Below are 17331 nucleotides of genomic sequence, written 5' to 3' on the forward strand. Positions count from 1 at the left end.
TTTGGTTGCTGCTTCCATGGCTGCAGCATGCTGTGTTTGTGTTCTGTGGGTTAATGGGCAGTGCGGCAACACGCATGCCAAACAAAAACAAACGTTCCGGACCCAGGAATGGAAATTTCAAAGGAGAACATATACTGGCTTTCAGAGAAGAAAGTATTTCAACTTGTTGAAGCATGTTTCCTTTATATCTAATGACCATGGTGATGACATGTCATTGTCATTTTATGATAGCCTGCCCTACAGCAAATATATTACATATTTATCTTATGTCGCAGTATGATGAAATAACAGCTTTGTGAGAATAAAGATGCAAACATAACAATCATGGCAAGTTTTGAATTTAACTTATTCAAAATTAATACATTGAGACACTACATGGTGCAGTGTGTGCTGATTCCCGCAGCATCTCCTGCTGTGTGGGACCATCATGTCACTGTGCTTGGCGGAGGGATACAATAACCAATGTCATCGTGGTGCTGAGGCTTTTGCAAATCAAAAATGTCTGCCTAAGGGAAACTCGTAACTGATATATAGAGGATATTTTACCCAGGTATTGCCGTTTAAACCCACATTTCGCTCTTTTGAGGCGTACTGCAAGAAAGGGAGTCTTCACCAGATCACCCTAGTCGGGATTGTAATCGGAAAAAGGTAAAATATCAGTCGGAGTTTACCAAAAGCTTTCGGACCAGTGAAAGAAGTTGGGAGTTGAGAAAGACCTACGTTTTGTATTCTGGAGCTGGGGATTCAGATGGTCATTTGAAATATTTGTTTTTCGGAGTTACTTATTTTGAACCAGTAGCTTATGCAATTTATTTATTTATTTTTTCACTCGTTAGAGAAAACTGTCTTCTCTGCACTAATGTCTCCATTGACTAACACCGCTGCAGCTGGTTGCGAGCCATTTTCCATACAAATGAACCAGAAACTGCAGCTAGCGTTAGCCAGCTAGCTAACGTTAAGGGACGTTATGCCCTTATGCCTCAGCAAATCTTAACCATCGTTATGCTCGGAGAGTCCGCCACACAAATCACTGACATCAACATTGTCAGTGACAACCTCATTAGCGAGTTACATAAATGTCGGTGTTACTACAGAGAAACATTGTTACTGTAATAATGCGACGCTGCAGGTCCTGCAAGCTGTGCCATCCTTTCATCTCTCTTTAATCAACGCAGTGTATGAGCAAACTAAAGGTGTACACAAAATGGTTGCACTACTTTAATCTATTATAATGTGGTTGAACTGTCAGTGTCTCTATTTGCTGCAATGCGAGAGCCAACTTTACTTCCCAGTGATGGTCTTTTATTCTGCATCCATAACAATTAGCTCGTGGCCATGGTCATTTCCTGTGGCACTCCGCTGTTGAATAAAGCAGCCACGCTGTGACCTGATGGACTGTTTTCTTCAGGTTTCTAGATCGCCAGGATGAATCCTCAGCAGCGGATTGCCGCTCTCGGAACAGACAAGGAATTAAGTGACCTGCTGGATTTTAGTGCGGTAGGATGGCTTTTCTCTCTCTTTTTTTTACTCTTTACCTTTTGGTGCCATGCTGCTCTGAGGGCTTTTAGAGGTGTGAGGAACAAATTGGCTAAACATGACTAATTGATTAGCTCATATTAGTGTTGGCTAATACGATTTGACAAACTATCCTTGGTTTTTGAAAAATAATGAGCTGTTTTCAGGATAATTGCAGCAGATAATGTGAGTGGTACACTGTTGAGTCTTTGCTCTAATTGTAGGTCCATATTCTACCTTTCAGATGTTCTCTCCACCTGTAAGCGGAGCGAAGAACAGGCCCACCACACTTGGAAGCAGTCAGTTCACTGCATCAGGTAGGATCGCTCAAACCTATTTCAATAAACCCTTTGATCTGCTCTTAAAGTCTTGCATTGCATGTGATGCTTTTCCCTCCTCTATGGTCTCTCCACCTGGAATAATAGTGCAGTAAAGATGTAGAACAAAGCACGGTTTAGGCTATAGACGTATAAATACTATATTGATCTAATTAGCATCATGTTTTACCATTTACTGTCAGATGCATAAATAAGACGTAAATCTTGCATGGTTTGGCTGCTTTGATCATAGTGTTTTATTAAGTGTTCACAGATACAGTCTTTTCTTATCATGGTTTGCTATAAGGTGTGTTGGAGGCAATTTTATCAGGTTAACTCATGTCTGAGTGAGATGCAATCAGAAGTGGAGCTGGTTGTGAATTGAAGTTTACTTTAATGGGTGAGACATCCTCTCATTGAGTTATTCTGTAGTGTTTTTTTCTGTGTAGCAGTTTGATTATTGGCCAGTACATCTGATAGCCCTCATATACACAAACACACATTCATTTGTTTTTCCCACAAATTACTGGTCTCTTTTTTGTTTATCTATGAGCATCCTGATGGATGATTTGGTTATAACAACAAGAGGTCAGATTCCCTGCTCCTGGATCGCTTCCCAGCTATAAATGCTACAGGACATTAATCCGAAGCACATCTAATATCTGATATGCGACTAGAGAAAGTCAACAATCAAGCATTATGTTTTCTGAAAGCATGTTTTGTGTGCATCAACAAAGCCTCGTTGTAGTGCGTTATCTGTGAAAGGAAAGACACACACTTAGTGGAAACTGAACGAAAAGACAAAGAAACGAGAACAGAGCTGTCTCGCATGAACTATGGAGTTTTGAGGATTCATTTTAGTATACCTAATCATTCAAGTGAGGAGGATGTTGTGTGTGGGTGTGTGCTCTCTTGAGTAAAACAAGGAAACTGCACTGTAAAGTCACACCTTCCTGGTGAGGTTCCCACAAAGATGATTGTATTAATGTCACAAAGGCTTCATACTATCATGTTTCTGCTTGTTTTTTTAAGAATCATATTAGAGGAATTTTTATTCCCCTTTGACAAAATATAAACATTTTCTTTATGTATATTAATGCAGCTCAGTAACACCACTAACTGCAGCCCCTTGCAGTTTATAATAAAATATATGTTGGCCAATAAGTGACAAGAAATTGTAGTACAGAAATGCCAAACTAACATAGTTTGTCCACCAGATAGCAATCACAAGTTTAATTTTACACTGTGAAATGTCCCACTCAGTATGTATCTTCACAACAATTCTTAAAAAATACTAATCTAAGGGAGCCGTATCAAAATTGTCTTTTTATGTTATATATGTAGTGCGCGTGCTGGTGTGATTGTCTAACGTTACTCTGCGGTTGAACATCATGGATGTATAAATTGAAAATACAGAATATTCTTTGGCGAAAGAACAACAATAGCGAAAAGTAAGACCAGGGATTTATTTGCTTGGACCGTATGTAAGCCTACCTAATGGATAAGACTGACGTGCGTCGTCTTTTCCAAAGGTCTGCGTTTGTGCCCGTCCAGACTACAAAGCAACCCCGGCGTATCAAACCAAAACAGGGGCAGCAGTGTTTTCAAATGTGTCCGTTTTAGGAGCTCGGAAACACCGGAGTAATGTAAACGCGAGGCGTGAACGTAGCAAAAGATATTTCTTTTTAAACTAAAACGTAGTAGTGTACATGTAGTCTTAGACAATGGTCATATCTAAGAATTAAAAGTTATGCATATCTTTCCCTTATAACAAAATGTATCCACCATCATATGTGGTTGCAATATTGTGTCACCGAAACAATCTGGTTATTTTGACTGCCTTCTAAAACTAATCAGTTACCAATGAAGTTTAAGTTGCTTATAATCCACTAGAGCCTGAAAAGTTGTTTTCAGGCCTCTATGGAAGACATCAAGAACATGTCAATTAAAGAACAGTTAACATAAATCACAGTAAATGTCTAAAAAAAATCTTTATAGGAAATAAAGATATTATAAATATAATGTATAAATAAAACCTTTTTTCTAGTCATGTCCAACTTTACATTTTTTTTTTTGGGTTGGTAGTGGTACAAAACAACAGCCTACAAATACACTTTATGTTTCTAAAGAACAAAGCTGCTTACCAGACAACACACAGTCATGACAATGAGCTTAGGCTCTAACACACGGTTCTCCTGACAGTCCCCAATTCTTTTCTGTTATAGACAAAAAGCATTGTGCTGATGCTGTCTATTTTAGAAGTCACAGAGTGCAAGGCCCAGAACTAAAGGTGGCTGTCCACATCTTACTATATTAAAATCATAAAGCACACAGCAATGTCTTCTAAATACAGTATATGGATGACATCGATGGTCGTTCTAGTATACAGTCAGTATACGGGGTCTGGTTATCTGCACACAATGTGTTTCAGAAATCACTCAACATACAGTACTGGCTTGTGAAAACATTTCATTATCCGTTATAAGAAAACATACACGGAGTTACCAGTTTATTAGGTACACCTGTATAATCTGATGCAATCCAGTAAAACTAAACCTTTATCACGTAATCACATATTAATGTGAAAATGAACTGCTTCACCTCAGCAGTGACAGGCCGATAGTGGGTAAAACCCCTCCTTCCTTCAGCCCCCCGTATGTGCTCCTGTGTCTCTGATCCTCAAGGAAAGGGAAGAAGCACCTATATAAGTGATTGTGAACATAAGGCAAGTGAGTGTGCAGACACAAGTGTGGAAATTGAAGGGAATGAGAGTTTGGATTATTGCATCTCAGCTGGGCATAGCCAGATAATTGAGGCAGAGTGGGACAGGCAAGAGCCTTCAAAAGTGTGCCAGAGAGAGATGGATTGGAAAAAATACCCAAAGTGGCTCTAACAGAGAGTCATCATTTCTCCTTTCCAGCTGTGTTGATGATGCAAATTTGATGAGGCCATTGACTGTAGTGGGGGCAGCGGATGGCTGCTGTTGAATGGGTAATTTTCATTTAGTGGTATGTAGTGGTGCATTTGTTAGCTGTGACTAGCAGTGAGTGTAGGTTGGTTTGTCAGTCAGTTGGATCCCAAAATTAAAAAGCACAGCTACAAAGAGCCTCTCTGCTGCCTCACTTTGAGTTCAGCTTGGTGGGTGAACCAAAGATCCCAACAGAGGGCCTGGGCTGCAGTATGTGATGTGAATCATTTCTCAAGCTATTAACAAATTATTAAATTATTCATTACAAGATTTGTATCACTAAACTATTATTTTTGGTGACCTTACTTGACAGATTCACCTTTTCTCTGTGAGATAAAGATAGGTTTAATTGCATTTGTTGATTAAATCCATTACAGGGAAGTTGATTTGTGTAGTCCTCTGTGGCTCTATGTACAGTTTATATGAACTATTTAAGCACTAAAACACACACACACACACACACACACACACACACACACACACATCCCTGGATCACATTTGTGGATGAACAATTTCCAGCTGTAATGCACATTTATTACTGTACATTATGGTGACTATGGACATTGGAGATACAGTGACTCTTGGCATGCATGGACATTTATTTTCTATTTATTCTTGTAACACTTTCTTTGTCTCTTTGCCTGTATTCTGATGTTGTTTATTGGTGATTTTTATATACCTTTTCAGAAAGTTCCAAATAAAATGTAAATAATAGTGTTGATATAGGCTATTGGCCATTGTCTTCTTACTGTCATCCATCATAATAGTCATGTTTGTCTCTTAGCTAATGTTGTGACATACACATCAGTGGGCATTTTCTCTCTGTCTCTGTCTCTCTGCAAATAAGAGGAATGTCACCTCTTCCTCCAGGAATGTAGGACCTGGTGCAGAATATTTCTCTAAATTAAATGTAATTTTATACACAGTAATGGAGGGCTGAGACATCAACGCCATGTGTCCTTGTGGAAACTGTTTGTGTTTTCTCAGTCTAGTTTTACATCACATTTGTTATTTGTATACAGCCGTTTGATGCAGTCATTGGTTTTACCATTAGTGCTCAGTTCATTTATACAGGAAACTAAATTAGGTCAAAAGCTCTCTTTAGTCAGCAAAGCTGAAGAGATTTGTTTGCATTAACATGGACTTTACCAGACTGTGAATGTGGTCTGTGTAAAGGCATGGGAAGTGGGTCTTGAACTAATTACACTGCAGTAGAAGTTACACATACATATTTCCATAGTCTCATAAACAGATATAATAACCCTCCATGAGGGTTTTACATTTATTTTGGGTCATAGGAAACGTATTCGTGCTGCGAATCAGGTTAACTACTTTTCAAATGTCTGACGTTTCTCATTTCTCATTTTATTCAAGATGCAGCCCGGACCAGAAGCTTCTTTTTTTCTTTTTCCTTTTTTTCACCCCTGTAGTTTTGCTGCCAACAGTTTTTGAGTGACGGGAAGTGTTTGATCTCAGAAGGAATGGGGTTTTATAGATTCCTCAATCAAACTGAAGTTGATCCTTGTTTCCTTGTGAATGTATTCAATGTTGTTTTAGAGCTTATTGGAGGCATATGAAAACACCAGGAGGGTTTCTGTGTTTATATTGTAAAGTTTGTTTAACCGTTTGTCCTGAGTAAAATAGTTTGGCCAGTTTGAATTTTGATGTAATCACACTTATTGTTATGTTAAGTATGTATATGTAATAGTATTTCTATCTTGTTGGGGCTTTTGACTGTTATAACTTTTATGTTTTACTATCATTTTCTGTATTACTCAGAGCCAATTTAGTTTTTATCTGTAATTTCTCTCTGTCTGTCTCTCCTTAATATAAAACATACAATTCAACTTCCAAATGAATAAAACCAAACATCTATCAGGTGTTTTGTGGTAAATAATAATCGGATCCGATTCTCATGAATTAAAAATAAATAAATAGATAATCACTCTACTTTCTATGTATGTAATGATTGATATCAACAACAATAAAGACACTGGTAAGTTGATAATTTAATACACAATGTTCTATCGCTGCTTTCACACCTGTAGTTTGATTCATTTGGTCCGAACAGAGGGGGAGAATATTCTACATTGTTACATTTGAGTGGTCTGCATGTTCTGACTGACTTTATACAAACAAACCAAGAGGAGTAAACATGAAGTTATACAGACTGACAGTGACAGGTAACTCATTGATTGGACAGTTTTGTTGATGTCATCCTACATCATCAGCGCTACATCATGGACCCATGTGGGGAAATCAAATTCTGTTGACTGACAGCAGTTTCTACACTTTAATGCTTTATATGTGTATATTTATGTTCTCTGGTGTCAGAGTTCATTTCAACTGAACCAACAGGTTACGTATAAAAGCACCTGACAGTAAATGGAGAAAATAGATCGTCTTCTCAGTGTGGGACTATGTGTTCTATTGGATATGGATATGAGGCAGTATCACTGGTGGTGAAATTGTGAATGAAGAATCTGATATTTGACTTTATTTTTTGCCAAATATTGGTAAGGTAAGGTTTTGCAATTCTTTAGCCATATCGCATGAGAAGAAGGTCTTTCTGTCGGATGACGTTTTGCTGAATTGGGAGCTTGCTTGGGGAGGGTTTATGAATGACCCAGCAGAGACGGTGAGAAAGTATGAGTCAGTTATGATAGCAAAGCTCTGCTTACTCTGTCCATCAAAACAGTAGCACAGGTTTACAGGACATTTACAAATGTGGCATCATTATGCAAACTTTATTCATCTTGATGTTTTAAAATCGACCACATAATTTCCTAAACATATTTCTCTTCGTTGTCATACATAAACTATGTTATTGAGAATAATCTATAGTAGTATGATTTTTCATAGTTAATAATGCCTGTGCACATGAACTTCTAAATAGCCACGTATTAGGAGTTGTGGCGAAAAAAAAGTGTTATGAAGAATAGATGTCAGCTTTAGTTACAGATTTAATTATTCAGACTTAAATTGCTTGCGTGTGCTGAATCCTGACATCCCAGCAGTACAAATACTCGTAGACCTATAATTTATGCTGGATAGATAAACATATGAGGGTCACAATACTTTCAGGACATTCAAGGATACAAAATGTATCCACCATATGGCCTGTAATAAAATGGCTGAATATATTTTTTTCTAGTTACGTTTTTTTTTTTTTTTTCATCTGCATGCACTCTGCAAGTCTAGCTGTAAGTTCCAACACAAAGTTGGTTGCATGACCGGACAAGTCAAGTAAATGCATAATATTGAATCCTAAAGCAGTGTGGGGAGTGACCGAGACCAAGCATTTCCCTCAGGTGTCTCCCTCTAGTGCAGCTGTCTTTCATGAGAGGCTTTCTTACATTCTCTAATTCAACCTTTTTCCTCTGGAACGAACCCAAAATGTAGCCAAATATCTCTTCCAACAGTGAAATTCTGTCCTTAAATTGTACAAATCCATATTGGTTCACTATTATTCGTCTTAATTAAAAATACCCATCAGATGTTCAGTATACATTTTTGTGTTTCTTGTGAATCTTTGTTACAGAATGACTACAACTGAAAGATGTTTCTGATATTTGATCTACTCTCAATAATTTGAAATCACCATAAAGTTGAATCAACACCTCTCTAAAACAGTTTCAACAAAAACTGAACATTACAACCTTCATCAAGATGGGATTTGTTGCAGTACTTTTGTATTAGACTGCATTCGTTTTTAGAGAGGTGTACCTAATAAACTGGCAACTTAGTGTATGCTCATCAAATATTCAGCAACACTGTCTACCTGCAGTTTAGTGCTGGGCATGTAGGGTGCATTTGGGTTATCTGAGCTTTTTATCATACTTCACAGCTTTCTACTAAAAACATGGTTGTTGAGAATGGTTAGACAAACTATATACTGTATGTGTGGCTGTAAAACCAAAACAGTAAGGTAAATTAGGCTAAAAAGCTCAGCTCCAGAGTTTGGTGATAATTTCTTTTTTTTTTTTTTAAACATTACACACACATGTTTAGTGTTCATATACAACTATTGATTATAGCTGTGAGCATACTGTGTGAAAAGGAAATGGAAGTCCTAGTGTAGGAGTTTGTGCATCTTTGCCACAGAATACTTCACAGCAGAGCAGCAATGGTTCTCCCAATTCATTAGACCTAAATTACAGACAGTGCATTTGTGTTTTTCCCTTTTGCCTCTTGTGTCAGTGAGTAATCTTATTGTGCAGCCTGTCTGTGCCTGGAGAAGAGAGGGGACCCTTGAGCCGTGGTAGGAGATGGTAATCAGACGAGATGACAGCCAGTGGCCCAGAGAGCAAACACTGACCATTGTTACATTCAGTGTGTAAAAAGGCCTCAGTTGGGCTACAATATGTCACATCGGTGTTGTCACAGTACCAATGTAGACCCGAGTGCTATTTAGTAACACAAGTATAATAAAATTAGTAACACAGGTTTCTCTATCACAGACTTTTTAAAAAGGAAATGAATCTGCTGTGTGCTAGCAGCAAAACAACATGTTTGTCAGGATGAAACTTATATCTGCTCACTGGAGCGTGATTCCTGGTTAAGAGAACTGTCACGCACTTTCTGGTTCAGTGTATGATTAGATTTCTGACTAAGAATTGATTGGCAGCATGCCTGTTGAAAATGAATATAATAATACTATAAAACACAATATAATTACAAAATTATATTAAAATTCCAAAATGTGTAATTATCACATCTCTGATTGGATATTGTTCTACCTTCACAGATCCTGAAAACACTGCCTTTTCATTGTTTCTCTTTGTTGAATTCAACGCACTGAACCTTAAGGGGGATCAATGGCTAGTCTTTCTGTTAAGATGCTTGCTGAGCTATACTTTGACTTGAATCAGAGAACTAGTCCACATGTTTTGATCTGTAACTACAGGCTTTGCAGTGCAGATTCTACTTCTGCTTTTATTGGTTGTTTGTTTCAGTCGTGTATATTCAGTCTTTTGGATTGTATGCCTTACCCTGCTACATAGAGGCACCTCAGTGCATATCATTTGTTAGATTTTAAGGTAAAAATGTACTTGACATTGAAAAGTTTGGCTTATTGCTTGGAGTATTAATATTATTATTATTATTTTTTTTATTATTATTATTATTATTATTATTATTATTATTCTGAGCATACACAATTCTTGAAATCTGATATTTTTTTATTTGACGTTAAAAATATACAAACGGTATTGCATTTGACTGAGACAGATGACATTACAACAGGGACAATCAATAACTTTGGCTTTTACTGCAACACAATATTGTTTCAAACAGCAACAACAATTGAGGCATCAAATATTTTTTACAGACTTTATCTCATAAATCAGATTAGAAAGATCAGATATTATATTTTTCAATATATGCCAGATGGTCTTGCTTTGGAGTTGGTTGGAGTTATTGATTTTATTTGTTTATCTGTTTGACATTTGAAGCATAGAGATTTTCTTTAATTTAAACATGAGTTCTATCAAGTTTTAGTACTCAGCTGTCTGAAAGTAGCCTGGCATGCATCAATGCCAAATCATGGAGTTGTAAATTACCTTTTGGTACATTAGAGCACATAAAACAGTTACTATTTATTATAAATACAAATATATATTTTTGGACATGAAGTTTAACCTTTGATTAGTCAATTTTCTTATTCATTTCCAAATGTTGTAAAATCCCTATCATGAGATAATGCTATTACATAAACTATAACAGTTTTTATTTGAGTGAGATGTTAGTCAGACCTTAACACAAGCATGCCCTTCTAATTATTTGTAGAGTTGCCAACTTGTATGCAGATCACCTCTGAAGAGTGCAAGTGGATTTCAGGGTTTGATTTGGCTGCTAATTAGTGCTGCAACTTATTTTCACCAATTTATCTGATAATTTGTTTTTTTTAAATAAAATGTCAGAAAATTGTGGAAAAAAAAGTGTAACATGACAAATTCACATCTTTATTTTGTCCAACCAACAATCCAAACCCCAAAGATTTCTAATTTACAATAATATAAAACAGAGGAAATTCACAGATTGAAGAAGTTGGTACAAACAAATGTTGTTTACTTGACAAGTGACTCAAGTGAGTTTTTTTTTTAATTATCAAAATAGTTGCCAATTAATTTTCAAGTGTTAATCGACTAATGATTTCACTTATACTGTCATTATTTAAAAAGATTTTATATAGAAAAACAAGCATTTTTAACTCCTTATCTCTTGTAAGGTAACAGGAAAACACATCTTTGTCTCAAGTGTAGGATTGTCCATATCAAATGTTTAAAACTGAAAACACACTGTTAAACTCAATCACAGGGTCACTGCATAAATGTGTGTATTTAATTAGCAGTATTGTCTTTGTCATTGTGATTCAGCTGTTCACTACTTCTTCATTGTGCCTCCGTGTGAGACAAATACAGAGAATGTAGATATACTGTGTGTACACATCTGAGTAACCTTGACTTGCTGACTGAGTCGTGCATCTCTCTCTCTGACAGGTATAGATGAGCGGACCAACCAAGCGTCTTGGGCCCCAGGTGGCGAGTCCAGTCCCTCTTATGAGTCCTCCCGGGTAAGATGACCCTCACCTTAATGCCTCTGAATGGCCTTTATGCTCCACAGCACATCATTTAACACTCATTACATTAAACCGGTGCATTTACAATGTTATAGTCTCACCCTATCCAGATTACCAGTCATGTTGAATGACCTGTAATATACACAGTTCTCTGTAACATAAATGACAAGTTAATGTTCTCATGGGTGGTGGAATTGATTTATATATATGTATATGTAAATATATATATATATGTATATGTATATGTGTGGAACCAAATATGTTATACAGTTAACAGGGAAACCAGTTACTGCAATCTGATATTATAGTGGGATCAAGCTTCTTTTTAGTTGTAGAGGTCTGTTGAAATGTTTCCGCTCAAATTATATGTTGATGCTGTTACATTTTTAAAAAAAAATTCAGCAGTTAGCATGTGATCAGTTGTGGCACCTTTGAGGGAATGACTTTACTCTTGATCATTATAATGTAAAATAGGGAAACAGTGTTATAAAAAGGACAGTTAATGAATAAACATAAAAGTTAATTTAAGGGTCCACCACCCCTTGAACCCCAGAACTCAAAATTTAATCCCAGCTCTCTGTTGGGTTTTTTAAACCCTAAAAAACTTCAATTTCAAAACATCACTGATAACAATGGACGTATTATCAGGTGATATTAACTAAGGATTCTTTTCATTTTGTTAATCTGCCAATAATTTTCTCGATGAACCAATCAATTGAATAATTAATTTCAACAACGTCTTGTGTATGTTTTGTACGACCAGCTGTCCAGAACACAAATATATTTAATTTACAATAAGTTATAAAACAGAAGCAGCACATTTGAGAATCTGGAACCAGAGAGTTCTTGATGTTTTTGATAGAAAAACTACTGAAATAAATAATAAAATATCAAAATAGTTACTTTTCTGTTGATTTACCGACTATTCGTTTCACCTCGAATAGTGTATCTTTTAGGCAGGCACTGGCAATAAAAAGGAGTTGTTGTTTGTGCATTTGAAAACTGACTGTCAACAGTGGTGAAACAAGCCAATGCAGTGACACTGCAGGTGATTCCCGTTTTTAAGCAGGGGTTGAATGGGATTCACTGACCTCCATTTGGTAGATCTCCAAGGCCATTGGTTTGTTCCTCTACTGGCCAGTCATATCCTGTGAACGCTAGCGGGAGTAAACTGCCGTAAACTACAGTAAAAGACATGATGGCTGAAAGCTCTTCTTTCCACTCCTTGGCTCACAAAGGGTTTTACACATGCTCAGTATCTTTGTAGATATTGCAGTAGTGTATTTACAATAAATTGTATCGTCACTGCAAATGGCACCCAGCTACTATTTGATTATTATTATACTATATATTATTATTATTATTATTATTAGATTTGGGGTAACATGGTTCCACTATATGCTCTAGTAATAAGAAAACTGATGCAGCCAGAGGGAATACTGTACATCAACTTATTCATGGTCATAAAAAAAAGTATGAGCAGTGGTGAAAAAGGGGGGCTACACTGACACATAGGTTAGATAATAGTTTTCTGTAGCACATCTAAACACTTCTTTGTCCATGACTCATATGAAGCTGGTTTGAAGCAAAATTAACATTTTGTCTTTCACTGTTGTTGCAGTGTTGGGCCACAATTTATTTTATCCTGCATTATGCAAGGAGGAGGCATGTCTTCTGTGCAGCCTCAATACTTCAGAATATACTATGACATTGTGTTAGTGATTACACATTTACACAAAAAAAGAATGTTTGTAATTTACTTAAATTTTTTTTTTTATTGTTTATTTAAAAGGGACAATGCAAAATACATTTGTTGCACCAAAAATTGCAATAAGTGTGTGTTGCATTTGTATAATAATAATAATATAGAAGAAATGGTGCATATTAATCTGCATCTCTATTGTTCTGTTAAAGTGAGAACATCACACTGTTTGTGTGAGCAAGTGTGAACAGCTCTCCCCCTGTTTGTTTGTCCCTCACACATTGGTTGTTCTATATGCCCTGTATGAATTTCATTTAATGTCAATCTCCTGTCACTTTCCATTAGATTTCATTTAAATGTCAGAGCCACTCGGGCTGCGTTACCTTGTTTATTTCTCTGTGCCCTTCCCGAATGAACATCTACAGGCTATGGTAACATAGGCAGCTTGATTTGAATTATAAGACAGAGACGCTTGAGATATATGTGCTCCAGGTGCATATAAATGAGTGTTTCTGACATTGCAAGGCACAGCATCAGCCAGCAGACAGCTGTCTGCATCACCATAAGGCGTGCACGCAAACAAGCACAAGGCACACTCACACACACAGCTGCATACACACCTATATTGATATGCTTTAGGAAGTGAGTGGCATTTCTTATGAACCTCAGTAAAATCTGTTTAAAGGTGCAATATGTAATATATTTACTGTATTTAATTAAAAAAAGACCCCATTGTGTTATCAGATATTAAGGAAGCATGCTAAGTTGAAATACTATGTTTTCTGACAACAATGTATTTTCTCCTTTGAAATTTCTGTTCCACGGAATGTCTGTTTGTGTTTTGGCCTGTGTTGGTATCAACTGCCCATTTTGACAGCCGGGCCCGGTTGCTAGATATGCCTGTAAAAACGCAAACCCAGTGCGTTACAGCTGCAGTACAACAATGGAAGCAGCAAACAAACAAACAGGATCAACAGAGATAGATTCATTCTACCCGCCCTAAAAAAAACTCACCATCTTTCTAAGGTTGCATAACCAGAGACAAGGTAAAACACGGGTAAATATTGGACATGCATTTAAAAGGAGACAGTTTAGAGCCTTTTTTTTATTTCACCTTTATTTTTACAGGCAAGTCATTAAGAACAGGTTCTTATTTACAATGGCGGCCTGACAAGTGGCGTAGCCACTTAGGGAAAGTGAAGGAGGGCTAGATAATAAATACATTAGAAATACATACAGTTTAGAAATTACATAAAATACAATTTGAAATACTACAAATAAAACAATAAACACTTATAACGAGATAAGTGCACAGGTATATCGGTGAGTAAGAGAGGGAGAAACAATTCAAATATTTTGCTGGAAAAATTATGTAGAGAAGCAACTGTATGTCCGTGAACAAGGATGATATGATGGTTTTGAAGGATGAAATGGAAATTAGTTTGTCCAGTTTGAGAATCTTTTGCAGAGCGTTCCAGTCGCGAGCGGAAGCAGATTGAAAAGATGCGAGACCAGAGGCAGAGTTGGTTTTGGGAATGCTTAATTGAAGATGAAGTGAGGACCGAGTGTTGTATGTGACAGACTTTGGCTGCAGCAGGTGACCTAAGTAAGGAGGTGATCGGCCAAGAAGGGTCTTGTAAATGAAAGTGAACTAGTGAATCTTACGGCGGATGTGAAGGGAGGGCCAGTTGACAGATGAATATAGGGTTGCAGTGGTGTGTACTGAAGGGGGCATTTGTGGCAAACCTGATAGTGGAATGGTAAAGAGTGTCGAGTTTTGATAGAGTGGTCTTGCAAGCAAGACTTGCAAGACCAAGCCTAAAAGAACACTGAGTTGACCAATTTCCTCCTAAACAGGTAACGTTAAGCGTTGAGCTTCATTCATTTAGCTATATCATGGCTAATGTAGGGATAGTCATTTTCATTCATTTCAACATTCATGTGCTCGCAATAAATGATATAGAGTACTCAAGTTAGTTACTCGCAAAAAAATTTACACAGCCAGTGAAGTGATCCTGACTGGTGCTAATGCCGCCATGCTAACACACGCTAACTGCTAAAGTAGGATCCACGACATATGCCAGAAACCGCAAGTTTGACCTCCTCATAATGGAAACATGCAATTTAAAGCATAACTCTCACCAAAATGCAACCCAATCAAACTTTCATTTAAAAGCATATTTAGGACGGAAGCGCCACTTTTAAGATTTACCGTATTCTCGTTTTTCGGTCAAATGGCCTTTTGAATGGGAGTAATAGGGGCACTTTTATGTTAGCCTCAAAATAGCTATTTTTAAAACACTAAGAAGGCTCGACACAACATGAAACTTTGCTTGAAGTATCACCAGGGACTCTACACCTTAATGAAAGCGTTGAGAACATTGCTTGTGTACCCAGAGTTTACTAAAAAGAGGTTTTGAACAACTCACTGTAGCTCTTGTTGTTTCCGGCCACTACCACCTCGGCAGTCAAAACGAGTCGATATCAAAACAAGTAGCCACAGATTTAGTATATCCCTTGTGCACCGGTGTAGTTAAGGTGTAGAGCCCCTGATGATGCTTCGAGCAAAGTTTCATGTTGTGTCAACCCTCCTTAAGATATTTATGTCCGAGCCCGACCCGAGCCTGACACAGTTAAAATCATCAGTCATTTCATCAGCCAACTCCGCTGCGCTGTGAAGTAGCTAGCTAATGTCTGGCAATGCGAGACTAGCATCAAGCTAACAATGACTGTGTGACGTTGGGTTTAGCGTTTTCAACCTGCCAACTCCCGTGAACTTCGACACTGGGGAGGAGGGGCTGGGGAGACGACTCTTTTCAGTATTTTGAATTTGGACTGCAGTAACCATTAAACGCTAGCTATCAGTATTAGCTAGATATTGGACCTTTAAATGATGTCAGTTTTTTCAATAAAAAATCTTTTATAACCCAGTTATGACCAGATTACCTGATATACTTAACCATGTGAATTGTCTTAAATTAAATTCAGAGAAAATTAACATCCTATTATGGTTGTAAATCATTACTTTATGACCATTAAATCACCAATTAAAATATATTAATTGATAATGCTTAAAGTTGTTGCAACATTATCTTGTAGTGTCAGGTTACTAAAAAAAAATGAGCTGACTTATGTGTGTTGTAGAAAACATGGGGTTGAAAGTTGAATAATAGCCAGAATGTATGAAACAAGAGTTTCTAGCTGAAAATATGATTGAGAATATATGGAAAAAGTGTGGAAATGTTTAAATGTTCTGTCTATTCACTCGACGCAGAAGGTCCAGGGTACGAATCCCACCTGTGACGATTTTCCTGCATGTCATCCCCCTCTCTCTCCCCTTTCATATCTAGCTGTTCTTTCCATTAAAGGCTGAAATGCCCCCAAAAAAATCTTTAAAAAAAAATAAAAATAATTGAGCTGAATATTTTGATGTTTGAACAAAGTTTCCACGTTGAAAAATGTGGAAGGAGCCAAGTGCCAAAACGCGACGAAATAATAATGATAAAGGTGTAGAAGAACACAAGTGTGCTTCCCGCATTTACACCCAATGAAAGCATCATATTTATATTTGTGCATATTTGCAGTCCCTGAGATGTGTCTTCTTGTCATTCTCTACTTCTACTTGATTTTGAAAGTCAGTGGTAACATCAGCGTTGCATAGAGCTTGGGTATTATTCTTTTCTAAAGCGAAAATATTGCCCTTGGTCATAAGTTGTTTTTATGAATGATTAGTTTCAATCCATTATTTTGTTAAATGAGAATCAAATAATTGCTAAAAAAATAAGAGCTTTTTACAAATTATGATTTATTCACAATATTTGTCCAAGGCTCTTGGAAGAAATTCTCAGTGCTTCATCTTTCAGTCTGTTACAAAGGGAATTCACTCTTGTCCCTGAGCTTGTTTGAGCTGGTGAGCTACGAGTGTGTGATCAGTCAACTGTGAACAGTCCCGAGACCTGCCGTGCTGACCTTGGCTCCCAGCCAGCCGCTGTATCCTGGGCAGCTGTAGCTTTAGGCTGGCGGCCTGACAGTCGGGTCTGTGCCCACCGCCACTGCATGACAACCCCCACTTCCCCAGTGCCCTGCCCCGACTTAATACTCGACCCCACACGCATCCATCATAACCATATCATCACTTCCCAAGTGGCCACATGCAGCCACATGTACACCTGGGACGCAGCACAGAGTGTGGAAGAGATGACTTTTTAAACATTGTGGCGAGTGATTGGGGCCCACAGTGATCTGACAA

General features: G+C 37.4%; 1 protein-coding gene across 4 annotated transcripts in view; it reads left to right on the forward strand.

Annotated features, from left to right (window-relative positions):
• Positions 1 to 458: 458 nt before the first annotated feature.
• Positions 459 to 17331, forward strand: part of tcf12 (transcription factor 12) — a 78307-nt gene continuing 61434 nt past the window's right edge. Inside the window, exons 1-4 of one of the 4 annotated variants that reach the window (XM_031314115.2) lie at positions 459 to 648; positions 1409 to 1497; positions 1760 to 1832; positions 11301 to 11374. In XM_031314115.2, coding sequence (XP_031169975.1) covers positions 1426 to 1497; positions 1760 to 1832; positions 11301 to 11374 — 219 coding nt within the window. In that variant the 5' untranslated portion in view covers positions 459 to 648; positions 1409 to 1425. Of the gene's footprint in view, positions 649 to 1326; positions 1498 to 1759; positions 1833 to 11300; positions 11375 to 14112; positions 14129 to 17331 lie in introns of those variants that run through there. The other 3 variants (XM_031314114.2, XM_031314113.2, XM_031314116.2) reach the window with 3 other exon arrangements.

Source organism: Sander lucioperca, chromosome 3, assembly GCF_008315115.2.
Source record: "Sander lucioperca isolate FBNREF2018 chromosome 3, SLUC_FBN_1.2, whole genome shotgun sequence".
NCBI lineage: Eukaryota > Metazoa > Chordata > Actinopteri > Perciformes > Percidae > Sander > Sander lucioperca.